The sequence below is a fragment of the Linepithema humile genome, chromosome 4 (assembly GCF_040581485.1).
Source record: "Linepithema humile isolate Giens D197 chromosome 4, Lhum_UNIL_v1.0, whole genome shotgun sequence".
NCBI lineage: Eukaryota > Metazoa > Arthropoda > Insecta > Hymenoptera > Formicidae > Linepithema > Linepithema humile.
In genome coordinates, this window is record NC_090131.1 from 22,248,922 (window position 1) to 22,261,799 (window position 12,878).

General features: G+C 30.5%; 2 protein-coding genes and 1 long non-coding RNA gene across 3 annotated transcripts; 2 read left to right on the forward strand and 1 right to left on the reverse strand.

Annotated features, from left to right (window-relative positions):
* The first annotated feature begins 1,146 nt into the window (after positions 1–1,146).
* osy (oskyddad) lies at positions 1,147–9,985 on the forward strand. The gene is made up of 12 exons (XM_012364785.2): positions 1,147–1,399; positions 5,043–5,241; positions 6,609–6,879; positions 7,050–7,472; positions 7,607–7,699; positions 7,866–7,978; positions 8,066–8,451; positions 8,661–8,776; positions 8,879–8,949; positions 9,044–9,132; positions 9,278–9,454; positions 9,568–9,985. Exons 2-12 carry the CDS (start codon positions 5,045–5,047, stop codon positions 9,867–9,869), a joined length of 2,238 nt encoding a protein of 745 aa, XP_012220208.1. The 5' UTR covers positions 1,147–1,399; positions 5,043–5,044; the 3' UTR covers positions 9,870–9,985.
* A 421-nt stretch (positions 9,986–10,406) lies between these two features.
* LOC105671029 (uncharacterized) lies at positions 10,407–10,733 on the reverse strand. The gene is made up of 2 exons (XR_010889856.1): positions 10,652–10,733; positions 10,407–10,499 (listed from the first exon to the last, which is right to left on the reverse strand). It is a non-coding gene; the product is annotated as an uncharacterized lncRNA (long non-coding RNA).
* A 990-nt stretch (positions 10,734–11,723) lies between these two features.
* Positions 11,724–12,867, forward strand: LOC105670743 (uncharacterized). Its single transcript, XM_067353638.1, has 4 exons — positions 11,724–11,863; positions 11,935–12,258; positions 12,342–12,495; positions 12,695–12,867. The coding sequence occupies exons 1-4, from the start codon at positions 11,777–11,779 to the stop codon at positions 12,760–12,762; spliced, it is 633 nt and encodes a 210-aa protein (XP_067209739.1). The 5' UTR covers positions 11,724–11,776; the 3' UTR covers positions 12,763–12,867.
* Positions 12,868–12,878: the final 11 nt, after the last annotated feature.

Sequence of the window (12,878 nt, forward strand, 5' to 3'; positions counted from 1 at the left end):
TGTAGTTATATAAATATATTTGAATAATTATTTTGAATGATTCAGGATTTGTTCAAGTAATTCTTTGAAAAGGCGCAAAGTTTTACCCCTTCTAACAAAAAGTGGGAAAACTGTTTTACTCAACGCGGGACATTGCACAAGCGGAGTACAATCCAATTGTCCGTGAGTTCTGGCTGGCCTAAGCTGAGTCAGTTCTCGCTGCAGCTTCGTCGTGGCCAGGCGGTCATTCTTACTCTCGCGCGGTCTTTCAATTTCCTGGTCGTGCTTTCGTGTTTGAGATCTTCTGTCGATCGATTTCTAAGTGAGATAAGTATGTGAAACGTCATTGTGATTGTATAAGTGTCTTTACGCTGTGGGTTTCGAAGAATTTAAAATTACCTCGGTATTTTTTATAATACAATTACATCAAGCATCGAATCTCCAAAGTTGTTCCATTAAAATCTTTAAATGAGAACAGAAGTAACACAAATTATTTTCTTGAAATTTTTAATAAATTCCATTATTTTAAAAATAAGTTCTTTAATAATCAAATTTTAAACATTTTCTATTGTGGAGAATTAACTAAATATATTGATTAAAATTTCGAAGAGTTTTACATTAATCGGCAAACAAATTAATGGCAAAGTTGAAACTTTTATATTAAAAATTTTTTAACTTTAAATTTTTTTTTTAAATTTCTTTATTTCCTTTTATTTTTAAATATTGAAAATTTTCTATAGTTTTATCTATAGCTTGGAATTTACTAGATCCACCAGACATGTTAATCAGGAACAAAGTTTCCTAGGAAAAAACAGAATCCTTTGACATATTGTGTGTCAAGACGTATCATGTGTGCAACTGTTATCAAGAATCATACAATAGTCATTATTTGCTATAAGAAGTATATTCAATAACACGAATTATGATTAGTCATCTAATTTTGCGGAATAATAAAATTGAATAAGAATAAAAAAGAATAAAAAATGATTACAAACTAGACTGCACAGATAAAATACGTGATTTAAAAATAAATTTTGTTTAAACAAATATTGTTAATAAAAAATAAAAAATAAAAATTGTGTGAAAATACATCTTTAAAAAGTTATTGCAAAGAAAAACTTACTAAAAGATGTATTTTTCTACTATTGAAATAACTAAATAACAAAGAAAGTCACTCAAAACAGCTATAAAAAAGATATTTAAAGAATAATTCTCGAAGAATCTTTATTGAAAGTACCTGTCTTGAAGATATGTGCGGTCAGATAAGTGGAAAGACATGAGTAATGTAAACACGGAAATGATTTAAGCAAAGAAGTATCACGCAAAACTGCTTGCCAGTTGACCTTACACCGATTGATCTCCTGGAAATTTTTTGTTCGGAAAAGCAGTGAACGTCATCGTTGTTAGTGGAATTGTGCAGGTTTGTAATCTTCAATCACGAACCTTATTTGGTCATCGTATATGTGAGACATATCATTTTTATATTAATCATTTTTGTATTTACGGAGAAACAGATTATATTTTATGATTAATATATAAAATAAATATTAAAAAGTATATAAAAATTGTACACAATATAAAGATTGATTGTGTGTGTATGATATCAGATTTCGGGAGATATATAGTAAAAAGATATATAGAGAAGATGTATATATAGTAAATTATAAAATTACTATCCCAGACAACACAGCATATCCAAAAGACGTCCAGAGGATATCCCGAAGATGTTTTTGGGAAGACAGAACGTTCTTTGGATATCCTTTGGATGTATTTTGAACATGTGTGTTGTCTGGGATGACATTTTCTAGTAACATCATCGTTATCCTTGCAATATCAATTGTGCATAAAAAAAGTCAATCTGCACGATTGATGATTGCAGTAATATCATTAACTCGCAATAATTTTTTTTTTGTAAACGCATAAATAAGTCATTATGCAAATTGTCAAATGGAAAAATGCTGCTCCAAGATTGCACTTAATGTCAACAACTTTGCATAGCAAAGAACTTCGTTATTTTTTATCCATGTGACACTATTCTGCGTAGCATTCTATATAGTATTCTACATAGCATTAAAATGTTATTAATAAAGCGGTAAAAATAAGGTGTTTGGGAAAGATTACGAAATCTTTCGTGACTGAGCAAGACAATCTTTTACCGTTTATAATTTTCGCAATAATTATTGAAATAATAATTAAAAAGAATTGACAAAAGAACACGCGTTTCGTACAGTTAGACTGAAGTTCCTCAAGTAAGAGTTAAGACACCGTCTTAATTAATAAAGAATGCTGTGGTGTTTGACTTAAATTATTTGCTTTAACCTATTCAAATTACACAACTTCTTTCTTTCTACAAAGAAATTAAAATAATTATGCAATATAATATACAAGTCTTACATCAACCACGCGATAATGGTACATTTTTAAGATCATTTTCAGATAAAAATGAGAAGCATTTAAAGTCGACTAATCAGATTGCTTCAAATTTACGCGTTTAGCATGTAGGACAGTAATAAGAATACTCTCAGATACTTCCAAATACCACTTTCAAATTTCTATCGAGAGATTCGTTTTTTTTTTCTATATAATTTTATCTTAATATTTAATAACTATTTGCGTATACATATCTCATTTATTACTACATATTTCAACGTTACTTCTGGCTGTCGGTGTTATTGCACATGATAGAACAATAAAAAATCATCTCCTCGGTGTCCTAACTTTTACTGGAGGAACTCGAGGCTAGATCGTCCTAGGATATACTCTCTAGGCAACGAGTGTCACGAAATATTTAATCGCTTGTAAGGTAACACGCAAGCAGAATTTTTACTTTTCATTGCCGTGCGACATTCATCGCTTTGAACTTTGTGCAGTTTATTGCGTTCTATCCTCACAAGAGATTTCGTAATCTTTCCTAGTCCTTTCTCTGAAAAATATTTACTAATCAGAGAGACGTTTAATGTTGTCACAGTATTCAGTATTAAATTAAAAACTTTGTAGCGTGAATGGTAGTTTACCAATTTAAAATAACTATTGAATAAATGTAATAATTTACAAAAAAACAATCATCAATTAAATAATCTTCACGTTCTATAATTATGTTAATTTATTATATCTTTTGCAATGCTGACAAACTTGTTTGATTACGTCTGTCAATAACTTAAGCAAGTTCATTGGGAAGAAACGGCTGATGAATTAAGCCGAAAGAAAGGAAAGCGATCAGACGTAACCTTAGGCGGTCTCTCTTTCGCTGCTCTTTCGTAATACATCTCTTTCTCTCTCTCTCTTTCTCGTGTAAAGAAATAAGCAAATTACGTGAAAGCAAGTGTTGCGTAGCACATAGCTTACTCATCGCTCACATTTTTTGGTTATACACATTTGATGTAATAAGACGTTAACGTAGATTTTGTAACGTAAATTGTTCCTGTTTTTCTATTATTTATTGATATAACATGATTCTCAATAGCTATCTATAATTTTTTTCTAAATAAATTTTATTAAATTTATTTATTAACTTCCTGAATTATTGTAGCCACTTTCATTATTTCGAATTATTTTCTAAAAATAAATATTTAAGTGTTATGTTAAATAGTTTAATTGAAAATAATGTATTAATTAGCTTAATGCGTTCCATAACGCATTGATTTTACGTGACTTTCCATTCACGCCACATGAATCACCGATGATCCATATTGTCGAATTTATTACATATATTTGCGAAGTATGTGTGTCTTTCTCAATATTTATAAGAGCGGAAAGAAATTGTTACGCTGCATAGGCATGACTTATGGCGTGACGACTGCATTGTCTGTATTAATTGATTTAATATTATAAAATAGTGTATTAATTGATTTAATGTTATAAAATACTTTATGATAGTGTTTTCTTAGGAATAAAAATATCAAACGGTCTGAATAGAAAGTCTAGCGTAAGTCATCAATAGCCAACGTAACATGGAACGTGTTAGCGATTATGGCTTTCAGATGTTCAGTCTTGATGAGTTTATATGCATTACTTCCTGGATTGCTGAATACACAATTCTAATTATTACAGCTTTTAGATGAAAAAATTTTATCATGTCAAAGCGATTAAAAAGTAATATTAATTTATTTTATCTTTCGAAGATACAATTGCTGTGATAATAAAATACAGAATTAATAATAAGAAAAACCTTTTGCGCAAAGAGATAAAATCTAAATAATGCTTTCAAAAAGTTTTTGCATTTTAATAAACATGATAATTGCATGCAATACACTGAAATATAAGAAAGATAATTGCCGCGAAGAAACTGATAAAATTCTTTATAACATGGCCCAATTAATCGGTCATGGTGGTGATCGTGACGCAATGTCGATTACCCAACGAATCGAGAAGTATACTTCACATTTTAGAAATTTTGCCGAGTCATCAAAGCGCGATATAATAAAAAAGAACTTGTAGCTTCAAATATTATCTTCTATGCGCGCGGTTCTTATAAAATAAATGAACGTATGAATTATTAAACACTGCTTTTTGAGTTTAATGACGTCACTTAAAATTGTTTGATCGCTTTAAAATACGTCAAATATTGAAAATGTTCCGGAAACGGTGTGTTGAGTAGAACAAACCATTAACGCGCATACTCGAGCACCGTTAATCAATATGTAAACATATCAATTTGAGCAGATCGGCGAATTGATGATAAATAATTAATCTCGTTTTCAGCTTGCTAATACCTAAGTTAATTTTTTATTATTAAATAGTGCAGTTGTGTTTAATGAATAATATCTTATAATATGATATAATGTGATAGCTCTCTTATTTGCATGACTGATTCAGATAGAAAGAGAAATTTTTCGAACTTGCGTTCTGACAATTGCGCGTCGCGCATAGTTTATCATTTAATGATTTAGAAATGTAGAAAATTATTATGATCAATTATCATTGTCTGCGCTATAGTGATTAGAGGAAGAAAAATAAATCTAAATAATAAAAAGGAAAAGACAGATAAAGTTTTTGATCAATCTAATATAATAATTGAATAACGGAGGGAACTGAAAAATACACAATTCTACCTTTTCTCTCAGAAATGGAGGGTGCAAGTACACCGAGCACGCTTATGGAATTGAAAACGCGAAGACAGCAATTTCAACCGCAAATGTCGACCTTGGACACAAGAAGAAGGCAGGCAGTTTGCGTGAGAAGAGCTTTCAAGAAATATGGATCTAAGAGTAACCCGAATGTCATTCTGGACGGACTTAACATGACTGTGCCAAAAGGCTCGATGTAAGTATCTATTTGTCAATAATTAATCGATATTAAGTAGTATGCATTACATACTAATTGTTTTTTCTTTAATTAATTTTTAATAAATTTTATATGCAGTTTATGTAAAGAATATAAATCATACAGAAAAAGAACAAATTTTAAATAATAAATTAATAAAATTAATAAAATAATAAATTTAATAAAAACGAGTGATAAATCAAAATTTATCAGGGGAATTTCTCTCATTTATCACTCGTTTTTTGTGATATTAGACATACAAACGTGCGCTACACACGTGCCATTTATTCCTTTAATCACAAAAAATCACATAAAATATGTACAATTGTCAAAAACTTTGCAATGGCTGCCACTCATGATATTAATTAAAAGCAACGAAGAAATCAATCAGCATCGCGGAAAAGCGGTAACAATGAACTTCGATTCTATTAAGAGATATCGGATAACATACCTTTTTTAAATGTGGACAAGACACAATACACAAGCACGCGCTACGCGTTATGTATTCTTTTAATTACAAAAAAGTATATATGTTGTAACTCTATTTAAAAAGACACTTTGAATATTTTTCTCAAATTTTCTCAAAATTTTGCAATGATAACTTCTCGATAGTACAAAATGTCATCACGCACAACGTGCATCGAGATAACTAATCGGCGTCGCGGAAAAGTGGCAATAAAAGCAACTCATCAATTTTTTGTGCGTCAATGAATAAAAAATCTAAATTGCACAACGTAGTACGTATTGCATTAAGTGTACGCAAGTAAGACGTTTAATGAATATTTTGTAAAAAAAAGAATATATTAGCATAATAATGTGTCAATTCTTGTTAAAAAATTTTATAAAAATTGAAGTTCCTTCAGAACATTTATGAATTTTATTGACAATAATTTATTTTGCTTATATCATTATCATATTCAACGATACTAGATTGCATGGCAAATATTTCTTATGTAAATACTGTAAAAAAGTCAAACGACGACTTGACATGAAAAAGACTTTTGAAATTGCAAACTATGTTCTTCTTTCAGTTTATTACATTTAACTTTTATGAATATTTTCTAGAGCATGTATTTTTCTTCATATATCATACTTTTTAAATTTATATTTCTAAATCATACTTCTAAATTTTTTATGTTTGTATTTACTTAATAAAAATATGAAAAATTTGTGCTTTTATAATTATTTATGATATTATAAGTCATATCATATAATAATTATATTTTAATAATATATATGATATTGCGTAGTTACTTATACTTTTATTTAAATATTATAAAATCTAATCTAAAAATTGCTGCTTTATTATTTTTAAAAACATACATGCCTAATATTATTTTTCATTATAATAAATGTTTTGTGTACAGTTATGGGCTACTTGGTGCGAGCGGTTGCGGAAAGACTACTCTATTATCGTGCATCGTCGGTCGGAGGCGTTTGAATTCTGGCGAAATTTGGGTACTAGGTGGTCGACCAGGTTCCAAAGGATCCGGTGTACCTGGTCCACGCGTCGGCTACATGCCGCAGGAAATCGCTCTCTATGGCGAGTTCTCTATTCGGGAAACGTTCATTTATTTTGGCTGGGTCGCCGGCATAACGACAGATGTAGTAGAGGATAAGCTGGAATTCCTGATAAAGGTGAGAAATAAAATTTTCAAAAGATTTAATCCTGAAAAGAATTTTAATTGTAATTAAAAAATGTCTAGAAAGAAAACTCTTTTGGAAAAATTTATTTTGTTTTTACTTTATCATAAGTATCTTTATTACAAAAAAATTATGATCTGCTAACACTCGTACTCCAATTGCAGTTTTTGCAATTACCGCCCGAAAATCGTTTTGTCAAAAATCTATCCGGTGGCCAGCAAAGAAGAGTGTCCTTCGCAGCAGCTCTTTTAGCTGATCCCGAGCTCTTGATCCTGGATGAGCCGACGGTCGGCGTGGATCCTGTTCTTCGACAGAATATCTGGGATTATTTGGTGCAGATCACCAAGGACGGCAATCATACCGTTATTATTACCACGCATTACATCGAGGAGACCAGGCAAGCCAGCATCATCGGGCTAATGAGAAGCGGCAAATTTTTAGCGGAGGAATCTCCGAGAAGATTGATGGAAATGCACCGACTGGATACTTTAGAAGATGTCTTCCTAAAACTGAGTAGAAGGCAGAATATGGGATTGAGGAGAAGAAGTAGTATTTTGAGTAGTATAACAGGCGTTCCGCCGGATGATGTAAGTATGGACGACATGAAAAAATTTCGATATGTTTCGGTTATAATTACTTTTTATATTTATGTTTCAGTGTATTCATTATAAAAATAAATATTTCTTAATTATATATATATATATATATATTTTTTTTTTAGGAAATGGATGATGAGATGAGCGGTGAATTTGGTGATAACGTGAGTGTGTCTAGTCGAAGAAGAAGCATCATCATTAATACCAATGATGGCAATGTAATAATTTTTATTTATTCTTTTGTACTGTTTAAAATTACTTTTACAATATTTATTTAGCAATTATTTTTAATAATTATTTAGCAATATTTTTCTTTATATTACATTTTGTTTGACAATTTATTATTTTTTGGAGAAAATTAATTTTTGTTTACTTTTTTGAAAGGTGCCAGAATTGCCACCGGAAGAAGAAGGTTCCTCTAAGTTCTCGATGATCAATTCGATGCACATGAAAGCTCTTATTTGGAAAAATTTTCTGTGGATGTGGCGAAACGTTGGGTAATTCAATCTTATCTTTCTGCATCAAATATATTTTTATTTCTTTGTTTTTTGCCATTTTCCTAATTTTTTATTTTTCTCTTACAGAGTAATGTTGTTCATTATCGCTCTACCGGTCGCCCAAATAATCCTTTTTTGCATTTCCATCGGCAAAGATCCCGTGGGTCTAAATTTAGCTATTGTTAATAACGAACTCAACAATAGCATGCAACCTTGTATTCCGTCAACCGGTTGTGATTGGTCGCTATTAAGTTGTCGATATCTTCAGCAACTGGAGAAGAAGACTATGAAGTTATTACCTTACGATACTGAAGAGGAAGCTAGGAACGCTGTGAAGAAAGGCTGGGCATGGGGTGCTATTACTTTTCCCTCAAATTATTCAGAATCTCTCATGGCAAGGATAGATTACGGCAGAAATGCCGCGGACTGGGATATCGATTTCGCGGAGATGTCAATTATCATGGACATGTCTAGTAAGCCCTAACATATAAACAATAAAACAGTTAAATTAAATTGTCAATTGGCATAAAATGTTGCGTTTTAAAAATTTTAGTTGAATGGAACGCTTTTATACAATAATGACATCTTTCAATAAACCAAGTTACATAATTTTTATCACATATGTACATGCATATTTAACACATTAACACATAATTTACATATAATTAACATATAATTACAGATCAACAAATAGGACAATTGCTTCGAAGAGATCTGCTTTATGCGTATCAAGATTTCGCGAGAAATATTACTGTAGCTTGCAATTACAGCGAGAAATTAACCAGCATACCTATACATGTAAGTTTCATTAAGATTTTAGTTTCTATGTGATATTTAATTTTTTTATACTGTAAACTATTATCTACAACAATCTATTTCTGATATTTATTATTGCACCAGTTTAATACACCAATCTACGGACCTCTGGATCCTAATTTCACGGATTTTGCAGCTCCTGGAATAATCCTAACGTGAGTAGTGTTTAACTAATACAACGAATAAAATTAATTTTTTTTAAGAAAAATTGTTAGCGATTTGAATGATGAAAAAAACATTTCTTTTCAGACTTATTTTCTTTCTCTCGATCGCATTGACATCGGGTGCATTGTTATTGGAGAGAAATGAGGGTTTACTGGAAAGATGTCTCGTATCAGGTAAACAAAAAATATTAAAACTTATAATGCAAAGATAAAAGAATTACTTTTTTTTATTCTGAATAAATAAATTTAAAAACGAAAATTTAATTACGAAATCTAGATTAATAAATAAAATTTATTATTATCTATGTAATTTATTCAGGTCTCACTGGCACAGAGATTCTCTTCAGCCTAGTGCTTACCGAGTTTACGGTGATGCTCGGTCAGACCGTGATGGTGAATATAGTCGCATTTGCGATCTTCAGGATCACCTGCATTGGTGATATTGGTTGGATCACCACTTTGATTATCCTTACAGGTGTCTGCGGCATGGCCTTCGGTAATTTATTCGTTATTTTAATATTATATTTTGTCGATTGTACATATTTATTGTTTCATCAAGAATTATCTGAGAACAAAACAATGTTTTTTTTTTTATATTGTAATTTCCAGGATTTGTCATCGCCTGTGTGTGTGACAATGAAAGAAGCGCTACGTACATGGCGATGGGTTCGTTCCTTCCTATTATGATGTTGTGCGGGATTGTTTGGCCCATAGAAGGCATGCATCCTCTGCTGAAGTATATTAGTTTTCTGTTACCTCTGACGAAGAGTACGGAGTCAATGAGATCGATGCTGGCTAGGGGTTGGTCGATATCGGAACCCACGGTTTATTACGGCTTCGTAGCCACCTTCATCTGGATTAGCATCTTCATGAGTATGGCGATATTATTGCTCAAATTTAAGAAGGGTTAGCTTAGAGGAAGGGAACATAGTTTTATAAGCTTAAAAATGGAATCGGCCAAACTTCTATGTGAATTGCAACATAATAAACTTGTGAATAAATAAAGCTCGAGTTATCATACATTAAATATGAAATTTATAAATATCCGAAAACAAGCACAAATATTATATTGTTTCATAATCCACAACTTATGTATATCAAAACGTTGTAAATGTATAACAATTTGATATGAAAAAAAAGTTATAGATTGCTATATGATTCGTCGTGTTTGTCGATGAAAGAGACAGAAGACTTGCAACCAGTTGTGCACGGTAAATATTGCTTGTAATATTTCATTGCGTTTAACGTGCAAGCCATCCAAAAAGAATCTCCCAAAGAAAACGATGATTTCAACAATAATAACGCAAAGTTGCATCAATAACCAGGGCGTGTGCAACATAGGATATTCCTGCCAAAGCAAAAATATATATTTATTTAGCAATAGTTAATGAATTGTTGGACAAATTTTTAATCAATTAATTATTCATACTTACTTTTTTATTTTCTACTTACCGTAATGGCACCTAACATAATTAAAGTATAATGCTCGATTCCCAGTATAGATGTCATCAACTTTAAGTCTCTTTCGACAGTAAAAGGTACTGCAATTATCATTTAATCTAATTAATAATTTAATAATTTGAAACAGTTCATGACAATTTATTAATTATTGTTATAATTGCCATGTAAAGAGATGGATTTTTTTGAAGTTTTTAGGACATTCTATAACAATAATATAGAACAACATTATTACTTTCTCGATTGTTTCCGTGACGCGACGACGTCCTGGGAACTTTATAATTCACTGTGCGCATTATATCAAAGGCTGTAATCACCTGATGAAATTTTACGTTAATAATATAATGCATTTAAATGACATTTGCTTATATGTACTTAAAGTGTTAAGTTAATATGAGAGTATTACGATGGACTAACGGTCCCAATAAGGCCCAGAATGATCACATACAACGTACTGCCCATGACATAATGATCGCATAAGGAACAAGCCATTCGTCCAATTTTCTGCGAAATAAAACTTATAGAATTAGAATTAGAAAATAGATATTTTTTTTTTAATATTAACTTATATGTTAAGTGCAATATAATTTCGTTAAGACTTAAAATCCTGTCATCCATTTAATATGCTTAATATTTTATTAATTAATAAAAAAGATATATTTAATTACAAAGTGTCCTCCGTGGATTTTAATATTTCGTCGATCTCGAAAACCCATAATTCACTTTACACTTCAATTCTTGGTATGAAAAAATCACAGTTCTCTTCTAGATTAAACAATTACGTTAATAAATTTGAGATTCCTAAGTTTTGTTGCATCCATATGTATCTGCAAATTTTTGAGTTAATTTTATTAAACATATTGATTTAATTTGTGTAATAGAATTAATTTCTGGCGTTGATTTACAAATACCGTGATTAAATATATGTTAATTATGACGTAAAATAAAATAAGACGATTGCAATTATTTGAGCTACGTATTGTGTAAATTATTATCTTTGTTACTTTATGAAGTTTGATAATCAATGAAGATAGATATTAAATATAATATTTATCGATTTGCTTGAAGTTGCATCGAAGTCAATAAAGTGAAGCAAGCGAGTTTTACTACGGTTACTAAATAATTATATAATTATATTATTGCGTTACAATCGTTCTTTGGTTATCCGTTTTATAATATTTTTTCGTAGATACAACCTTCTCTTCGCATATTGCTTTTGTAAATTTCTTTATTACAAATTTTCTTTTTTTTTTGTACATATATATATTTATATTATTTGTTCTTTATTTGTGTAGAAATAATAACGTTGGGAATATTAGTTTTCTTGCTGTAAAAAATTTATCGTGATTTGTCAAACATAATGGACCGTTTGCTAAATCGCGTTCGTAGCAGTCACGAAATTAATCCGGAAAGAATGAAAGTTTACGAAAAACGCCGAGCAAAGACGGTACGTTGTAACATTTGCGAATTAAATTTAATATTACTTAATAATATAACACGATTTTATTCTATTTTTAGGTGATTGAAAGTGAACTATCACCGCATATACTTAAAAATTATTCTAACAGTTTTCAAACGATCAAAAAAATTGTAAAATCTCCGAAAAAGGAAACGTTTTTCGATAATGAAGTTTACAAGATAATCAGAGCAATGTTGTTGGCACTGTCAATATTGGTTTTATGCTATCATGGATCAAAGGAGTACAATATTTTAGGGAATGGACAGATTGTTAGCGGTTTCACCTCGAGAGAAATCATTATGACATTTAGTTTGGGTTATTCCGTCACGCATTCCGTAATATCTGCCATTGCAGCTAGCATGCTTATTTATTCCATTATTTCGGTATCCAGCATTACTGTTGAATTATATTATATATTTTTATCTATAATTTGCTCTCATTTTTACTTTATAATTACATATTTTAGAAACGGCCGCAATTCAGTTTGCCTTTGATGGGCCTGTTTATGGCTGAGATGATGTGTGATTCCTGCGACGCAATCGTAACAATGTGGTATCTTTTCAGGCATCTTGGGCTGCAAACTGCACTATTTTATACCACAGGACTCTTTTTACTGATTTGTAAATTTCTTTATTTTTTTACTTTTTTTTACGGAAAAATAGAACAGAAAATAATCTTTATTCTAAGAGATAATTTTTTATATCTAAAATATCTTAAAAATTTTCTAAATTTATTTATTATTTATTCTATTTATTTTTATTGTAAAATTTTCATAAAATGTAACACACACACGCACACATACGAATTGTTTACGTTTAGCGGCAGAAATATGGACTTGGCTGGGTGTTTTACGGCTCTATGAACATCGAAACTTCAAATCGGGCTAGATCACATGCATCAGAACGATGAGTATTGATAAAAATTTGTATATAAATTTTTAATTGTCCTGTATATTTCTCTGTACTTCTTATTATATACACATTTTTTACAAATCTTGCAGTGT